This window comes from Colossoma macropomum, unplaced genomic scaffold (genome assembly GCF_904425465.1).
Source record: "Colossoma macropomum unplaced genomic scaffold, Colossoma_macropomum, whole genome shotgun sequence".
Classification (NCBI taxonomy): domain Eukaryota; kingdom Metazoa; phylum Chordata; class Actinopteri; order Characiformes; family Serrasalmidae; genus Colossoma; species Colossoma macropomum.
Window position 1 is genome coordinate 120,276 of NW_023494785.1, and position 19,061 is coordinate 139,336.

General features: G+C 41.9%; 1 protein-coding gene across 1 annotated transcript; it reads left to right on the forward strand.

Annotated features, from left to right (window-relative positions):
* Positions 1-5,993: 5,993 nt before the first annotated feature.
* nubp2 (nucleotide binding protein 2 (MinD homolog, E. coli)) lies at positions 5,994-18,178 on the forward strand. The gene is made up of 7 exons (XM_036580564.1): positions 5,994-6,028; positions 7,368-7,486; positions 9,470-9,668; positions 12,225-12,379; positions 13,125-13,235; positions 13,851-13,920; positions 15,889-18,178. The coding sequence occupies exons 1-7, from the start codon at positions 6,001-6,003 to the stop codon at positions 16,023-16,025; spliced, it is 819 nt and encodes a 272-aa protein (XP_036436457.1). The 5' UTR covers positions 5,994-6,000; the 3' UTR covers positions 16,026-18,178.
* The last annotated feature ends 883 nt before the right edge of the window (positions 18,179-19,061 follow it).

Genomic DNA, 19,061 nt, shown 5'->3' on the forward strand with positions numbered 1-19,061 from the left:
AGTTCGTATTTGTACCTTTTCATAACCGAATGTTTTAAACAGAACAGTAAAATAAAGTCCTGGAGACGAGACGGGGTGTGTGGAGTCAGTACAGCTTAGAACATATCATTTCAGTGGATTATGGTTCAGTTATGTTCCCTGACTAAAGGTACTGAGATGGAGCCTTGAAGGAACCACCCCAGTGAGAAGAGACAGTTTAGTACCTTGTGATTTGATGTCTATGAACAATTTGTTCTTTTTTAACCATTTTACCATTTTATTTGACTCCAAATACAAAAATCTAATCTATAATCAAAACAATAAGAATTTTTTGACAGAATCTGAGCTCAGCAGCTGCCCTTTACATTGAGTGGACATTTCATGATGAATGGACCAACAGAAATGCTCCAAAAATGCTTGAAACCAAATTTACATTAACATTAAAGGTAATGGTTTTGCCTTCTTCTGTAAAATTGCCATTTTGGAGACATTTGTTTTTTGTGCAGCGCTGTCGCCTCACAGCAAGAAGGGTCAGGGTTCGATTCCCTGGCCGGGAAGCCAGGGTCCTCTCTGTGTGGAGTTTGCCTGTTCTCCCCGTGTCTGTGTGGGTTTCCTCTGGGTTCTCCGGTTTCCTCCCACAGTCCAAAGACACGCTAAATTGCCCCTGAGCTTCAGTGTGTGTGGTTGTATATGCCTTTTTGTCTGCCCTGCGATGGACTGGCGACCTGTCCATGGTGTTTCCTGCCTTCCACCCTATTAGCTCTGGGATAGACTCCAGCTCCCCCTGTGACCCAGGCGGACAAGGGGTTTTGAAGAAGAATGAATGAATTCATGTTTTTCTAGCGAGGCTCTGTGGCGAAGAGAGCGTGGCGAGACTCAACAGCAGAAGCAGTGTAGCGAGGCTCGGTGGTGGAAGCAGTGCGGTGAGGCTCGGCAGAGCGGAGAGAGAAGCTGGCAAAAGGGAAGCTGTTGAAGCACCGCGGCGAGCAGCACAGCTTTTTGCGGCAAGGGAACAGGCATGCCATGCCGGCCTCTGAGCGAGAGCCAGCGTTTGTGTGCCTGGTGTGCTGGCACTGCTGGAAGAAGGGACACCGTGCCAGACAATGCCGCAAACCTGAGCCAGCGGGGAAATGGAAGCTGGCAGGGAGGACTGGAGTTAGTTGCGGACTTTGGGCCGAGTGCAGAGTGGACTGTTTTGTATGGGCCTTCTCTGCTGGTCTGGATGAACAGCACTTCTCGTAGCAGAAATTCTGGCCTCTGCTGTGTCTCTTTCTTCGCTAAGATGCTACATTTGGTGTCAGAAGTGGGGTAGCGCCTCACTGCAGCAGGCAGTGGAAGAACTTCAAGGCGGGTGGCAAGTAAGGCAAAGCCTTGCGGTGGACTGTGACGTAACAGAAATCATGGCTTTGCCGTGTCTCCTTCTTCACCAAGACGCTACGTTATTTTAGTCTATTTTCTGCTGTAAAAGTACTAAACTACCGGCTCTTACCAAACCCGTCATGAGTTTAACACTTCTCAAACAGCAGACAGTTTTGGGCCGATTCCGGCTTTCCTACCTGAGCGCTGGTGGATAACCGGGCAGATGTTAGGTATACGGGCCAAAATTGGGCCAGATGCCAGGCAGCTTCATATGACTTTGCCTTGTGTCTTTATTTGTGGACCAATTTTGGTGTGAATGTTTTGGACCAATAATGCAGTTGGGCCAGATTTGGGCCACATTCATTAGTTCTACTCACTTTATAGTGTGTGGACCAGATCTGGGCCGAGGACCCAGCTGTATACTGGACAACAAACACAAAGATGTGCAACACAAGTGGGCCAGACAAATTTTGTTAACTGAGTTAGAACTTTTGTTAGCAAAAACAGAGTCATACTGTAAAATATGAATTATTTCTGACTCGTTGTTCATAGAAACAGTGGAGAAATTGTGCGTAGGGCACTAAAGTTTCAGTCCATACAATCTGTATCACATTAGTTTTTGAACAGCAAATATTTTATTATGGTTTGAATGTGATGAGGTTGTTGTGTCTTGTTTTGCAGAAAGAAAAAATATTTTTGTCATTTTTTTATTTCAAGTCAAAAAAATACACCTGACCTACAGAATGTAAATCACATGTAATTGTATATCACGAAAAATGTAATTTTATCATTATATTTATATGGTATTGTGAAATGACAGTAGATGTCTAAGAGTTAAACAGAGGCCATCGAGCAGAAAAGCACTGAAATGTGGAGTGGAGAGAGGACTGCAGGTGCAGGACTGGCCTATATTTAACAGCAGCACTGCTGCACTCTGGTTTCATCATCTCAGTGCTGAAACTGCACAGCAGACTGGAGTGACCGCTGCACGTGAAGAGCTGGAGGTGGCGGTCAGATTACACACCGCAATCATGTGGTGTTGAAGCAGCAGTAAACAGGTAAACAACAGGCAGTAAACCAAAATAAATGAGTCATAATCCCTACAGTGTCTTTATAAGAGGAGGAACTCACTTAAACTGCCTGTATTTACATTTTTCTTTCATTTTATTTTTTCCTCTGAGGTCGAATTTCTACACAAAACCACACTTTTACACATTTGAGTGGTTTCATGTACCAAAAACAGTCATAATTCAGTTTACATAATTATTTTCTAACCTCTATTTATCCATTACCCTCTTCAAAAAGATGGTTCTTCAAGGGTTCTTTAGTAAAGACAGTGGTTCTATTTAGAACCATGAACACTCAAAGAACTATTTGCATGCTGTTATCAAAAGCAGAACGGTTTTTGGTGCTATATAGAACCATTTCAAAAATACAGCACATTCTCCATCAATCTGAAGAACCATTCCACCATGCAAAGAACTATTTAAGCATGCAAAGGGTTCTTTGAGTGTTCATGGTTCTAAACAGAACCACTGACTTTACAAAGGAACCCTTCAAGAACCTTCTTTTTTAAGAGTGCAGAATTGGACTGTTTTAGTGACTCTGCCTTTAAGACTGATAAATGTAAATGAGCTCTAGTCTGATTGGCTGTGCCTCATTCAGAAAGCACACTGAGGCTGAATAGCAGGATGTGTTGGTTTTTGTGACATCACAAAAACCTGAATTCAAAACAGGCTACAGTTTCCATTTATGGACTGCGCAGAAATCCAGTTCAAACACCTCCTGAATCTGTAGAGTCGCCCTTTCCATTCCATCTTATCACGAGATCATACGAGACTCACATCCGGAGTTATGAGCCTATGAAGAGGGGCTGAGATACACGTCATCTGCCTCTCACCGTGTGGAGCTGGTGGATTTGTGTGTCCGTCTACATTCTGTGTGAAACTGAGGTGAGAGTTCCAGTCGACTCTCGAGTCTCTGAGGTATGATTCCGAGTTGAGTCTCGAGTCTCTGAGGTTCGAGTCTGAGTCCAGACTGGAGTCTCAGAGGTCAGAATCTCTGTTGGGTCTCGAGTTTCTGAGGTGAGTGTCCGAGTTTAGTCTCTGAGGTAAGAATCTCAGTTGAGTCTCGAGTCGCTGAGGTTCGAGTCCGAGTTGATTCTGGAGTCCCTGAGTTGACTGTCTGAGTTGAGCCTCTGAGGTGAGAGTCCGTGTCAAGTCTCGAGCCTCTGAGGTGAGAGTCCAAGCTGAGTCTCGAATCTCTGAGGTTCAAGTCCAAGTTGAGTCTCGAGTCTCTGAGGTTCAAGTCCAAGTTGACACTTAAGTCTCTGAGGTGAGAGTCTAAGTCAAGTCTCGAGTCTCTGAGGTGAGAGGCTGAGTCGAGTCTCGAGTCTCTGAGGTGAGTCTGAGTCGAGTCTTGAGTCTCTGAGGTGAGAGTCCAAGTCGAGTCTCGAGTCTCTGAGGTGAGTCTGAGTCGAGTCTCGAGTCTCTGAGGTGAGAGTCCAAGTTGAGTCTCGAGTCTCTGAGGTTCAAGTCCGAGTCGAGTCTCGAGTCTCTGAGGTTCAAGTCCGAGTCAAGACTCGAGTCTGTGAGGTGAGAGTCTGAGTCCGAGTCATGTCTCTGAGGTTTGAATCCGGAGTTATGAGCCTATGAAGAGGGGCTGAGATACACGTCATCTGCCTCTCACCGTGTGGAGCTGGTGGATTCGTGTGTCCATCTACATTCTGTGTGAAACTGACCAATGGACACTCAGGAAATCACTAAGGACTGACCATCACGCCGGAAACCCTTCATTCTTCATTCAGTCCACATCGGAGACTCATGTGAAACGGCGTGCAGAGAGTTTACAGGTGCTGAAGCTGCTGCAGCGGTTTTGGAAAGTAGTGATGAAGATAACGGAGCATTTAGATATGAAACATATGAGGATCATGATATATGAAGAGCCTTTAAAGGGAGAGTTTAAGAAGAGATGAACACATGGAGAGAGAATGACCTCAGACCACAGAGGGGATAAAATCAATATGTCTGTATTTATGCTGGTTGTTAAGATGTGTGTCATGTTTTTAACTCAGAAAAAGTGCTAATATCTGATGAAGGCCTGATGAAGTTCGTTGCTGTACTTAAGTAGTTTTTTCTGTATCTGTACTTTACTGAAGTTTTTCCATTTTGGGCGACTTTTTACTTTCACTCCACTACATTTCAAAGTCAAATATCTCACTTTTTACTCCACTACATTATGAGAAATCTGTCGTTCCTTTTGGTTTATGTGTGCATAAAAACATAACAAAACGAAGGAAGCGCAAAGCAAGAACACCAATCAGGGCACAGCGGTCACTTTGTTTTGAGCTTGTTTTGACCTGTTGGTCATACCGACCCAGTGCAGCACGCGGTTCAACGTCAGTGCAGCAGTGTAAAATTTTGTGAGAGTCTATTCAACATAAATGATGAACTAACCTAACTTTGTGTAAATAGACCACAATATAGAAATATGTACTCATATGCAGTTGAGACTGACGCGTCTTTATTCTGAATTTATACAAACACGATTTCATTTTATAGTAAATTAGTTTTGTCTAGTTTATGTTTATGAACAGAGACCTACAGATGCAGTTTAGTAAAGGAAAGTTTTTATTAAACTTAAACTTGCAAATAAATCTTAAACTGAAACTTTGCTTGTTTGTATAAAGTGATTTCAGAGCCACTCAGTTCTACCTGATGGAAACTGTTTGCCTTCAGTGTTTTGTGCTTATGATAATTTTAATAGACATCAGCGTCACTAATTAATGACATTCTATTAAAAGACTGGTTTACCAAGAGAGACACTGGAGTATTTTCACCTAAAATGAGTTAATGAAGCGAGTCTTGTTACAAAAATGATAATAGGACATCAGAGCCATAATTAATCTTTTAGTACTTTTACTTTCGATACTTAAGTACATTTGAAGGCAAATACTTTTGTACTTTTACTCAAGTGGAGGTCTAAAGGGAGGAACTTCTACTTTTACTGCAGTGATATTTTACCTTGGGTATCTCTACTTTAACACAAGTACATGGTTTGTGTACTTCGTCCACCACTGCCTACGACAGAGCCATGTTTAAGGTCACTGAGCTCTTCAGTGCGACACTCTACTGCCAGTGTTTGTCTATGGAGACTGCAGGGCTGTGTGATTGAGTTCATATACCTGAACTCAGTAATTAGGGGTGTCCGCATATTTATAGTGTATTTAATACATTCACACATATGTTAATATATTGGCATATATTTAAATATTCAAAAACGGTATATTTAAATATATTTAAATATATCACGTATATTTCACTAACATATGTTTTAATATGTGTATAAAGAGGATCACTCAGCCATAGATTTGGTGGTTTAAGCACCTTTTTCTCCTCTGTACTGTTTTTAGAGCAGGTTTTGTTGATATCTGGACCCAAAACTCGCTCCTGGATCTTGTTGTGCGAATAAAAACCGCTGTGATCTGTTTATGTTTCTGATATACTGGCCTGCTGCAGTTCCGCCGCTGAACAGCAGGGGGCAGCAGCAGAGAGCAGCCAATGAGAGTCGAGCTGAGAGGTGATTGGTCCGGAGGCGGGGACAGTGAACGCGTCCACTAATCTCATTGGCCGTTTTGTCTTCGTGACGTCATTTGGTCGCGCCATGTCGGCCGCTATGGAGGTGAGCGGAGGTAGGAAGAGTTTGTGGAGTTCTTATATTAATAAATACATTAATGTGTTATAATATGTTATAAATGCTATGTTACTATAGAGCTGCGGGACTCAGATACAGCAGACACGGTGTTTATATCAGCAGGAGGAGTTTAATATCGGGCTTAATAAGGGGGGGGGCAGTACAGTACAGAGAGAGAGAGAGACACACACACAGAGAGAGAGAGAGAGAGAGAGAGAGAGAGAGAGAGAGATAGTACAGTACAGAAAGAGAGAGGGAGATAGAGAGTACAGAGAGAAAGAGAAGATAATAGAGGAATGTACAGATAGAAAAATACAGAGGGTGGTGAGAGAGAGAGAGACAGAGAGAGAGAGACATAGAGACAGAACAGTACAGAAAGAGAGAGGGAGAGAATGAAGGAGAGTACAGAGAGATAGAGAGAGAAAGAAGGAGTGTACAGATAGAAAGATACAGGGAGGGTGGAGAGAAAGAGAGAGAGACTTAGAGACAGTACAGTACAGAAAGAGAGAGGGAGGTAGAGAGTACAGAGAGAGAAAAAGTACAGAGAGAGAATGAGAGAACGAAAGAGTACAGAGGGAAGGAGAGAATGTTTGCTGTTTGCTGGTGTGAAAGTGTCAGAGTGTGAAATCACGCTGTTTACCACAGCAGCTATTAAACACACTGACCGGTCCACCCCCTGGTATCTCCACTCACTGTCCACTTTATCAGCTCCACTGACCACATAGTTCCACTTTGTAGTTCTACAGTTACAGACTGTAGTCCATCTGTTTCTCTGATACTTTGTTAGCCCCCTTTTACCCTGTTCTTCAGTGGTCAGGACCCCCATGGACCCTCACAGAGCAGGTACTATTTGGGTGGTGGATCATTCTCAGCACTGCAGTAACACTGATGTGGTGGTGGTGTGTTAGTGTGTGTTGTGCTGGTACGAGTGGATCAGACACAGCAGTGCTGCTGGAGGTTTTAAACACCTCAGTGTCGCTGCTGGACTGAGAATAGTCCACCAACCAAAAATATCCAGCCAACAGTGTCCTGTGGGCAGCGTCCTGTGACCACTGATGAAGGACTAGAGGATGACCAACACAAACTGTGCAGCAGCAGATGAGCTATCGTCTCTGACTTTACATCTACAAGGTGGACTGACAAGGTAGGAGTGTCTAATAGAGTGGACAGTGAGTGGACACAGTGTTTAAAAACTCCAGCAGTGCTTGAGGAGCTACACAGTGTACAGTTCACTCACAGTAGACTTGTAATTAGAGTCCCTTTTCTCTGTTTCTTCATCTCTCTTTCTCTCTCTCTGTGTCTCTCTCTGTGTCTCTCTCTGTGTCTCTCTCTCTCAGATGAAGGTAACCTGAGGGGGGTTCAGCATGTGGTGCTGGTTCTGTCTGGTAAAGGAGGAGTGGGTAAGAGCACCATCACTACAGAACTCGCACTCGCCCTGCAGCACGCAGGAAAGAAGGTAACACTGATCTCTAATATTCTATATAAGTACACACACACACATGTATATGTATATATATATATTTGTGTGTGTGTGTGTGTGTACATAAATAGTTGCTGTTGGGACAAAACCTCGTATTTCTATTTTATTTTTTATCTTTTAACATAATTTAAAGCTGCCCTTTACATTGTTTACAAATTTTCATGATACATAGACCAATAGAAATGCTCAAAAATGCCTTGGAATAAATATTTTCTCCATTAACTTCTATTAAAATTGAACGAATTATTTTCTTTTTTGTGTAAATTTACGAGATTTTGTTCTGAGGGTGACGATATACGTATATATTTATCATAACAATAACATAAATATGTGTCTGTATGCATATAAACTTGTTACACGTTATTATTATTACATGTTATTATTTAATATTACATATGGGACATACTGTGTCATATAGGCTGTAATATACAATACTGAGCCATTATAGAGCCCCTTCTTTTGTTTAATTTACAGTCAAAGCAGCAATTAAATACAAGTTATTCGCTTTCAGTGTCAGGAAATAAAGCAGACAATATATATTTAAGAGAAAACTACCCAGAAGCCTCCGCAACTAACTCTACTCTCAGCTGTGTGAGTCAGTGAGTCACTCTTCCCCTTTATTCCAGCTTCCATTCTGTTCAGGAAACTCTCTTTCAGCTCCTCAAAGAATCTGCAGACACACCTCCAAAGTTCAGTCTTAGAAGCTGGTTGATCATTTTCTGAAGTAATCAAACACATTCAGTGGTGTTGAGGTCTGGACTCTGGAGTGGTCAGTCCATTGTTCAGCTTCTTTGTTTGATGTGTCCGTCTCCTTTTCTCAGTGAGGTTCTTCTTGATCAGCTACACATCCTTTCAGACCCACAGCGCTGAGTCGTCTTTTTTTCAGCTTATGTTCCTCTGAGCTTCTCCTTTCTTGTACAAGTAGATTATCTCATATCTAATCTCCTCAGAATTATCCCCTGAAAAATTAATGTTTTGTGCTTAATGGACTGTCTTACTGATCAAAGGGCAAAGTCCAGGGGGTCCTGAGAGGTCCGGGACCCCACAGTTAACCCGCTGGACCACCCTAAATGTCTCAAAGTCAAAATTTTGAGGATTCCCTGAAAATAAACTTATTTTGATGTAAAATAGACGCTCAAACAGACTCACTGAAGCTAATTGTTTATCTGCTTCTCCCACGATCAGCTTCTGTCTCTGGTGTTCTTAACTAACTAGAGCTGCAGCACTGCTCTGCCTCAGGGTGGCGCTGTAGCAGAGTGGTTCACCCAGTTGGTCCTTCATAGCCTAGAAACTGTAACTCTGCCCGGATTCCTCTGAAAACTTTACAATGAGCTGCAGCAGATCTGTAAATCTGAAAACTCGCCCAGTTTCCCAAGAGTTTGGAGTGAAGAGTGACTGTTCCTCATTTCTCACACTGAAGACAGAAGAGGAGACGAGGAAGATCTCAGTTACTGTGAGGAAGAGCGCAGAACCGCACTAGAACAGAGACTCTACAGAAGAGGAGACGAGGAAGATCTCAGTTACTGTGAGGAAGAGCGCAGAACCGCACTAGAACAGAGACTCTACAGAAGAGGAGACGAGGAAGATCTCAGTTACTGTGAGGAAGAGCGCAGAACCGCACTAGAACAGAGACTCTACAGAAGAGGAGACGAGGAAGATCTCAGTTAATGTGAGGAAGAGCGCAGAACCGCACTAGAACAGAGACTCTACAGAAGAGGAGACGAGGAAGATCTCAGTTACTGTGAGGAAGAGCGCAGAACCGCACTAGAACAGAGACTCTACAGAAGAACAGCTGATAAAACAAACATTTACTGACACTGAAGCATCAGCGCTGCTATGGAGAGAGAGTTAGCAGACAGACAACACTGGACCCCCGACTACCAGGGGGGCTTCAGACACTGAAGGGAAATATTATTTCCACATATAGACACAAACCTCTGTGTGTGTGTTCTGTCTCAGGTTGGGATCCTGGATGTGGATCTGTGTGGTCCAAGTATTCCGCGGATGCTGGGTGTCTCCCAGCAGGAGGTTCATCAGTGTGACTCCGGGTGGGTTCCTGTGTACGCGGACCCTCAGCAGCGTCTGGCTCTGATGTCCATTGGTTTCCTGCTGGATGACCCTGATGAAGCCGTTGTCTGGAGAGGACCCAAAAAGACAGGTCCGTAAAATCCACCTTAAATCTCCAGATAATGCTCAGTACTTTCAGGAAATAACGTAATTGTGCCCAATAGAGTGTATATAGAGATTATATAGAGATTATATAGAGTTTACAGAGAGTATTTAGGATATTTAGAGATTATAGAGATTATAGAGATTATAAAGAGTATGTAGAGCATATAGAGGCTATATAGAGAGTATACAGAGTATGTGGAAAGTACATCCCATTTCCAAAAAAGTTGGGACGCTGTGCAGAATGTAAATAACAATAGAATGCAATGATATGCAAATCATATAAATCATATTTTTAAAGGAAAATACAAAGACAACATATCACATGCTAAAACTGCAAAATTTTATTGGTTGTTGAAAAATATTTGCCCATTTTGAATTTGATGCCAACAACACGTTCCAAAAAAGTTGGGACAGGGGGCCTGTTTACCACTGTGTTTCATCACCTCTTCTTTAACAACACTCTGTAAGTGTTTGGGAACTGAGGAGACACTGCTGTAGTTTAGAAAGTGAAATGTTTTCCTGTTCTTGTTTGATACAGGATTTCAGCTGATCATCAGTTCAGGGGCTCCTTTGTCGTATTTTTCATTTCATAATGAGCCAAATGTTATCAGTGGTGACAGATCTGGACTGCAGGCAGGTCAGTTTAGCACCTGGACCCTTTTAATACAGAGCCATGCTGCTGTAATACATGCAGAATGTGGTTTTACATTGTCTTGCTGAAATAATCAAGGCCTTCCCTGAAAAAGACGTCGTCTGGATGGCAGCATATGTTGCCAAAACATATATATCGTTCAGCATTAATGGTGCCTTGACAGATGTGCACGTCACCCATACTATGTGCACTAATGCCCCCCTATACCATCATGAATACTGGCTTTAGAACTGTGCACTGATAACAAGCTGAGTGGTCTTTAGCCCAGAAGACACAGTGACCAAGATTTCCAAAAACAACTGACCACAGACCACAGGACACTTTTTTTTTAGCATTACACAACTTTACCAGCCTTTTGTTTCCCCATCCCAGCTTTTTTTGGAACGTGTTGTTGGCATCGAATTCAAAATGGGCAAATATTTTTCAAAACACTATAAAATTTCTCAGTTTGAACATTTGATATGTGGTCTTTGTAGTATATCAGTTAAATATAGGGTTTAAATGATTTGCATCATCATTGCATTTTGTTTTTATTTACATTTTGCACAGCGTCACAACTTTCTTGGAAATGAGGTTGTATATAGAGAGTATTTAGAGTATATAGAGAGTATATGAAGAATGTATAGAGAGGATACAGAGTACATAGAAAGTATATAGCGAATATGTAGAGAGTAGTTAGAATATATGGAGTATATAGGGAGTACTTAGGGTATATAGAGAATACATAGAGAGTATTTAGAATATATAGAGCGTATATAGAGAGTATTTAAAGTATGTAGAGAGTCTTCCAAGTATATAGAGTATTTAGACAGTATATAGAATATATAGAGAGTATACAGAGCATATAGTCAGTATATAGAGAGTATTTGAAGTATATAGAGGGTATAGAGAGTATTTAAAGTATATACAGTGTATATAGACAGTATTTAGAGTATATGGAGAGTATACAGAGCATATACACGGTATATGGAGAATATTTAAAGTATGTAGATGGTATTTAGAGAATATTTAGAGTATACAGGGCATATAGACGGTATATAGAGAGTATTTAGAGTAAATAGAATAGAGAGTATTTAACATATATAGAGAGTGTAGAGTATCTAGACAGTATTTGGAGTATATGGAGAGTACACAGAGCATATACACGGTATATAGAGAATATTTAGAGTATATAGACGGTATGGAGAGTATACAGAGCATATACACGGTATATAGAGAATATTTAGAGTATATAGAAGATATAGAGAGTTTATGGAATCTGCCCTCTCCTTTTAGTTTGGGTTAAATTTAAATCACTGCTTGAATCCGCTTCTGAATTCTGAATCTGTTACACAAACAACACCACGAGTAGCCTTGAACACCCACAAAAGACAAACTTAGGGCCACGTAAACGACTTGCCTGCTGATGTGAACACAAGGTGAGACTGTGGGGAAATACAGGCTGGTAAACCAGACCAGGTTCTGTCTCTGATAGGAAAGAGCCTCTGAACTGACATGCAAATCAACTCGGTTAGATAAAGTGGAGTAGCAGTTGGCAAATACTCAGCAAACCTGCTACCTTCAGTTTTAACTCACTACTTTTGTGATGGCATGAAAAAACAAATAATTTCCATATATTCACCTGTTAAATCTGCTGCAGTTTAGCCCCTCCCACTGACGCTGAAGATATAAGGAGTGTTTCAGTCTGTACTGCTTTTTGAATGAGGCACAATACAGAGCAGCCAATCAGAACAGAGCTCATTTACATATATCAGTTTTAGAGGCACAGTGTAACAGTGTTTTTATTTCCAATGAACAAAGAGATTTTGGAGAATTATCACAGAAACATGAATTATGACTTGTTTTTCTACATGAAACCACACAAATGTCTTCCTTGTCTTCCTTTCTCAGCTCTGATTGGTCAGTTTGTGCGTGACGTGGCGTGGGGGGAGTTAGACGTGTTATTGGTGGACACGCCCCCCGGAACGTCTGATGAACACCTGGCCGTGCTAGACAACCTCCGTAAACACAGAGTGGACGGAGCGGTGCTGGTGACCACGCCACAGGTACATACATACATACATACATCATATGAACATTATAGAGGCTTTTTAAATGAAACAGTAGGAGCCATATCGCCCCCTACACTTCCTGTAGTGTATTACAGTCTGTCAGAGTGACTTTGTGGATCATATGAACATTATAGAGCTTTTTAAATGAAACAGTAGAAGCCATATCGCCCCCTGCACTTCCTGTAGTGTATTACAGTCTGTCAGAGTGACTGTGTGGATCATATGAACATTATAGAGGCTTTTTAAATGAAACAGTAGAAGCCATATCGCCCCCTGCCCTTCCTGTAGTGTATTGCAGTCTGTCAAAATGACTGTGTGGATCATATAAACATTATAGAGGCTTTTTAAATGAAACAGTAGAAGCCATATCGCCCCCTGCCCTTCCTGTAGTGTATTGCAGTCTGTCAAAATGACTGTGTGGATCATATGAACATTATAGAGGCTTTTTAAATGAAACAGTAGAAGCCATATCGCCCCCTACACTTCCTGTAGTGTATTACAGTCTGTCAGAGTGACTGTGTGGATCATATGAACATATGAACACATGATCATTCCCAACATACTGTACTGTTTTATATGGAGGTGGGGGGGTCAGTCATGGTTTGTTTGGGGCTGATAACACTGTTCTGTAACTGCTGGTGTGCTCACTGATAACATTACAGTTCGCTACTGTTAATCTGAGCGTGTCTGTCTGTGTGTGTGTGTGTGTGTGTGTGTGTGTGTGTGTGTGTGTGTGTAGGCGGTGTCTACAGGAGATGTGCGGCGTGAGATTACGTTCTGTAAGAAGACCGGAGTGAAGATTCTGGGGATCGTAGAGAACATGAGCGGCTTCGTCTGCCCACACTGTTCTGTAAGTTCTTCAATACGTAGATGTCACCAGATTTTGGAGGAAAAGAGTCTTTTGTTTATTGTTTATATTGTTTATTGTATTGTATTGTTTATTATATTGTATTGTAAGTTATTTGACACATTCCTGTCTTGAAGCATCATAAGGCTGACACATTTGGACGTTTTTACTGTGCATTTTAACCGCACAATCAGAAAAACTTGAATGGGAACCGACAAAATGTATGGTTCTAGATGTAGTTGGATTTGTTGTAATAACGCAGATTAAAGTGTCTTTTTGGTGATTTTATGCTATAGATAAAATTCGTAAAACTGTGAAAAAGCGTCCAGCAGCCATATTGTTGATGTTGTTGACATAAGTTATCTTTGAGTCTGGATTTGAGGCACTGCCTGCGATAGCAAAACCAGGCGTCTGTAATTACCTATAGATACTGCATCAGCATACACAGAGGTGCACAATACGGCAATAATGTGTGTGTGTGTGTGTGTTTGTGTGTGTGTGTGTGTGTGTGTGTGTGTGTGTGTGTGTGTGTGTGTGTGTTTGTGTTTCTGTGTGTGTTTGTGTGTGTGTGTGTGTGTGTGTGTGTGTGTGTGTGTGTGTGTGTGTGTGTGTGTGTAGGAGTGCAGCAGTGTTTTCTCTAAAGGAGGAGGAGAAGAGCTGGCTAAGCTAACAGGATCAGTGTTTCTAGGTGAGTTTCTCTGCTCATCTGTTTGTTATTTTAACCTTAAAGAGGACCCACTGTGCTCGTTTTACATGGTTCTTTTGAGTCTACTAGAACAGATTTACTCAGAGGTGGGAACAAGACACTAAGCTGTAACTAAGGCTCAGTCCCATTTCACCCCTCGCCCCTACCACTGAGCCCTACCCCTTCGTTTTGTGTGTTCATGTCTAGGGGCAGGGTGTCCTGATTCTTATTGAGATGGGGAGGGTGAAGTGTTGGGGCAACGTGACCCTCCAAACGGAGGTTTTTCAGAGACTCCAAACAGAGTGATATGAGAAAAAAAGAAAAACCGGCAAGACGGAGAACAAGAGACCAAAGAAACCCACAAATGTGAGAATTTTCACTGTTAAAAATTGCAATAAACATTGTATTTTCTTAGTTTAGTGTGGTTTCAGTGTATTTTGGTCATTTTCTTCATAACAAGCATAAAAAATCTCTAGTAGTGCTGATGTCTCTGCCGTTCAGTGGGCAGTAAGGACAGTGTTACGAGATGATGCCGTCCTGTAACGAAGGAAAAGGGCTGGAAAAGTGGGTTCTGTGGGAGAGAGTTTCTCCCTCTGGAGGGAACGCTGAGCTCTGGGACTCTGCGGAACGTTTACATGCAGAAAAAGCCACATAACACACTAAAGGAAAGAGAAAAGCTGGAAAAGCCCAGTAGGTCCTCTTTAAAGATCAGACGAATATGTAAACAGCGCTGACGTGTTTACACTGTAATGACTGTAACCACCAGCAGGGGGCAGCAGCGTCTCTCCCTGTAGCTCTCCTCTTGTCTGTCTCTCTATTTTCCTTTCCTCTTTCTAATGTCTTTTTCCCCACTCCCCTCTCGTTCTTTCTTTTTTCTCATCTCTCTTTTCTTTGCTTTTCTTTTTCTGTCTCTCTTTATCTCTTTCTTTTCTTTTACTTTCTTTGTTTTCTCTTCCTTTTCCTTCCTCTCCCTCTCTCACCCCCTCTTCTTTAATACCTGTCATCCTCTCTCACCTTTTTCTTTTTCTCACCCTCTTCTCTCTCTTTCTTTCTCTCCTCCCTCTCCATTTCTTTTTTCTCTGTCTCTTTCACTGTCTTCCCTTTCTTTTTTGTCACTCTCTTCTCTCTCTTCTTTCTCTATTCTCTCTTTCTCTTTTTCTTTTTCTATTTTTCTCTCTTCCTTTTTTCTTTCTCTCCCTCTTTGTTTCTTTCCCCCTCTTTATTTTCTGTCCCAATCTTTTCCCTCTCTCCCTCTTCTTATCCTGTCCCTCCTCTGTTCTCTTTCTCTCTTTTCTCCCCTTCTCTCGTTCCTCTTCTTTCTCTCATGTTGTTATGACTGTAAAGAAGATTTAACATCTGTTTTGCGCTTTTTTATTTTTATTATTTATTGTAAAAAGAGTCCAGGCTCCGCCCACAGCTGTATGGCTGTAAAGAAGATCTAATATTTATTTTGTGCTGTATTTAAATTCAAGAGAGTCCAGGCTCCGCCCACAGCTCAGCTGTTTCATGTTGTTATGACTGTAAAGAAGATCTAATATTTATTTTGCGCTGTATTTAAATTAAAGGGCGTCCAGGCTCCGCCCACAGCTCTGTCTGATCTGCAGTGGTGATGCTGTCGTTGGTCAGTCTGTACTGCAGGTGTGAAATCTCCTGATTTGCTGTTTCTCCAGGCTGAGCTGGAGCCTGATTTTACTCCTCCAGCTCCTTAAAAGCACATGACCTGCAGCGTAAAGCAGATGACCTGCAGCGTAAAGCAGATGACCTGCAGCGTAAAGCACATGACCTGCAGCGTAAAGCAGATGACCTGCACTCATAACCTGCTGTAAACGTCTTTATCTGACATTCCTCTGACGTTTATTACCTGAGTGCCTCTATAAAAACATACACAGTAACTCCAGTCTGAGGAACGTCCGTCTGGTTACTCACTGACTGACTCTCTCTCTCTGTGTGTGTGTGTGTGTGTGCGCGCAGGCTCCGTGCCCCTGGACCCCCTCCTCACCGCCAGCATAGAGGAAGGCCGAGACTTCCTGCAGGCGTTTCCAGAGAGTGCCACCTACAGCTCACTCAGAGCTATAGCAGAGTCAGTGCTGAACAGCCTGCAGGACTGACTCCACATCAGCACCGCTGAGGCCCGTTAAAGCCTGTTAAAGCCTGTTATTCACAGTTTCCTTCTCAGCCTGAATATATTCAGTCAGCCAAGACGCGGTCACTTCCTGAAGTTCACGTCTTTATTCTTACACAAAAAGACGAACACCGTTCAGGCTGCGAGCGTCCGCTGCTGTTTCGGCCGCTGCTGTTTCGGCCGCTGCTGTTTCAGCCGCTGCTGTTTCAGCCGCTGCTGTTTAGCCCTGTTTATAGATAAGAGCATGTCAGAAATCTGTGATTCGTGACTCCAGACTTATGACTCGTGAAATTTCAGCCTGAGTCAGCCAGCATATATCGGTTTCCCTCTGTCGGTCCACCCTTGGACCACCCAGATTACTGTCCTGCAAACAAGCTCTACAGTTTTTAATCTCCCCAAATAGATTTTAAAGCACAGAGGCTTTTATTTTGGAAAATAAACTTTGCAAACAACCGCTGTTTAAGCAGAGTATTAGACAAAATTCCACGGATCATCACTCATCTTTCACTCAGTCCAGTTTACTGATTTTCCTTCCTTCCTTTCTTTAAACTCTGTAAATTGGTAAATAATTCTAATCCAGCTCAGCGTCACCAACATGTCCTATAAAATCATTTTATATCAGGCCTAATCATTATTTTTTTTCCCTCAGTTATTTGTACAATTTGTGTAAGTTTATTTTCCAAAAGTCTAAAAAAAAGTCTTTGTTCTTTAAAATCTGTTTGAGGAGATTAAAAACTGTAGAGCTTGTATGCAGGACAGTAATCTGGGTGGTCCGAGGGGGGACCAGCAGTGTCAAACAGTTAGCGGGGTGCCGACCTTGTCAAACCAGCGGACCGATATACGCTGCTATCAGGGTCTGTCTGTCAAACTTAAGGGTTTTCTGCACTGAACAGCTCCTTGTTTGAACCGGACTAGTTTTAGCTACAGCTACGCGCTGCCTGCAGCTAACGGCGAAGCTAAACCAGCGTCCTCGACTCGACTCAGACTCACTGGAACTGACTTGTGAACACAACGTGAGCAAGTCTATTTGAGATTATTAAAGAACTCCACAGAGTCTGAAGGAAGTGTGTAAGGATTTAGGCACTGTGCTAATTGCTAATCAGCTTCCATTACTTGTGAGCTGCGTTAGCCTCGTAGCTCCGGTGCTAAAACAGAAAACTAAAGAAATTTCAGACACCAAGCTTGGCTGATTGACCGCGTGTGGGGTGAGGTGGGAAACTGTGTGAATGTGGGTTTAACGGTCACTTTAACGGTCCAAACCAGTCGCTCTTATCTTTGCTCCTGGAGGTTTAACGCTGCTGGTTCTGCTACGTCAGCTACCCAGCAGCCCGAGCGGGAGCAGCAGATGAGTGAGGAGTGCTGAGGAGTGAGGAGTGCTGAGGAGCGCTGGGGAGTGAGGAGTGCTGAGGAGTGCTGAGGAGTGAGGAGTGCTGCGGTGAAGGGTGTCAACTGACTGTTTTTGGAAAGAGAAATGAAACTCCAAACATCAGAACAGCTTCTTTCAATCACACAGTTTTTTCTAAAGGGGGATTTTCTACTGAGCTGAGAAATAAAGAAAGTCATTCATTGTGGTTTGGTGTGAAATGGTTCAGTTGTCTTATCAGTGGTGGCGCTAGGAGCCAGACGTCTACATAAAATGGCTATATCTGTGTTGTAGTCATGGTGACCCCTGGTTCCTGTCACCACCACTGTAAAGACATCTGAACCATTTCACACCAAACCACTCTGAATCTCTCTGATTACATCTTAACTGTTGAATTACGCACATTTTGGACGATGGACTTGCCCCTTTCAGTTCTGATCACTTCATATTCGGTTTATATATTAAACAGACCAAACATAAAGGGCTGTTTTCTTCACAGCTTGTTCCTGTGATCTTTCCTGAAGGTGCATGTTTGGTGTCTGAAGTTCACTTCTCTGGTTTTAGCACTGGAGCTGAATATACACTGTGAAAACAATGCAGCTTTTCAAGTAACATTATCTTAAATATAATCAATAAATCTAATACAGATCGTTTTAAGCTTAATTTCTGATAATAACCTTATTAGTAGGCATTTTTTACTTGTTGTAATTGTATTAAGTAAAGTTATCTCACTATATTGGCAGATAATTGTGCTTGTTGTAAGAAATGTGCTTGAAACCAGCAACAGTATCTGCCACTATAGTCAGATAAATTTACATAATAAAATTACTTAAAACAAGTAAAAAAATACGATAATCTTATAATAAGTGCTTAAAATGGGAAATTTTAGATAAATCGACTAGATTTAAGATCATTTCACTTGACAAGATACTATTTTTTGCAGTGTAGTGGTTGCTCTGTTATTCCAGGTGGTTGCTAGAGTGTTCCAGGTGGTTGCAAAGATTTTCCATGTGGTTGCTTGGGGGGTTGCCAGGTCATTGGTTAATAGGGTGTTGCTAGTGCACTTCTATCACCGTGATATAAGCTGGATGGCCAAATTTTCCCCCACATTCATTAGTATGGTAAAGAAATTATGATTTAACGATCACTGTGTGAAAACTGTTTATGTCCGATCAATACGCTATACACAAGCACATCATTCCTGATCAGATTGAAAAGTGCCGGACTCGGATGGTGTCGATATCTCAAAAAAAGATGTGTCCCTAGCGTTTATAGATATTACACTAAACGTTAGGGTTACAATTTATTTATATTTTAAAATTAAACCATAAGTTATTTTAACAGTTACACCTGTTGGGCCTCAATTTAGCAATATTGGTTTTTAAATCAATCATCTAGAATTCCAAGCACCACAGAAGAGCTCGTCCTCACACTCACAATAATCTATACATGACTATGGAATATATAATTTAAATGAAATAAAGAAAACAAATGCCAAATAAATATTATAAAATATATAATAAAAGTTGTCCCCAGGAGTTGTGTGACTGAAAAAAATCTCATTTTGAAATAAAAGTCACACTGATGACATCACTTGACTTCCTTTTACCTGTTTTCTGAGGATCTATGAAGAAAAGCTCATGGTGAGTCCACTGAGTC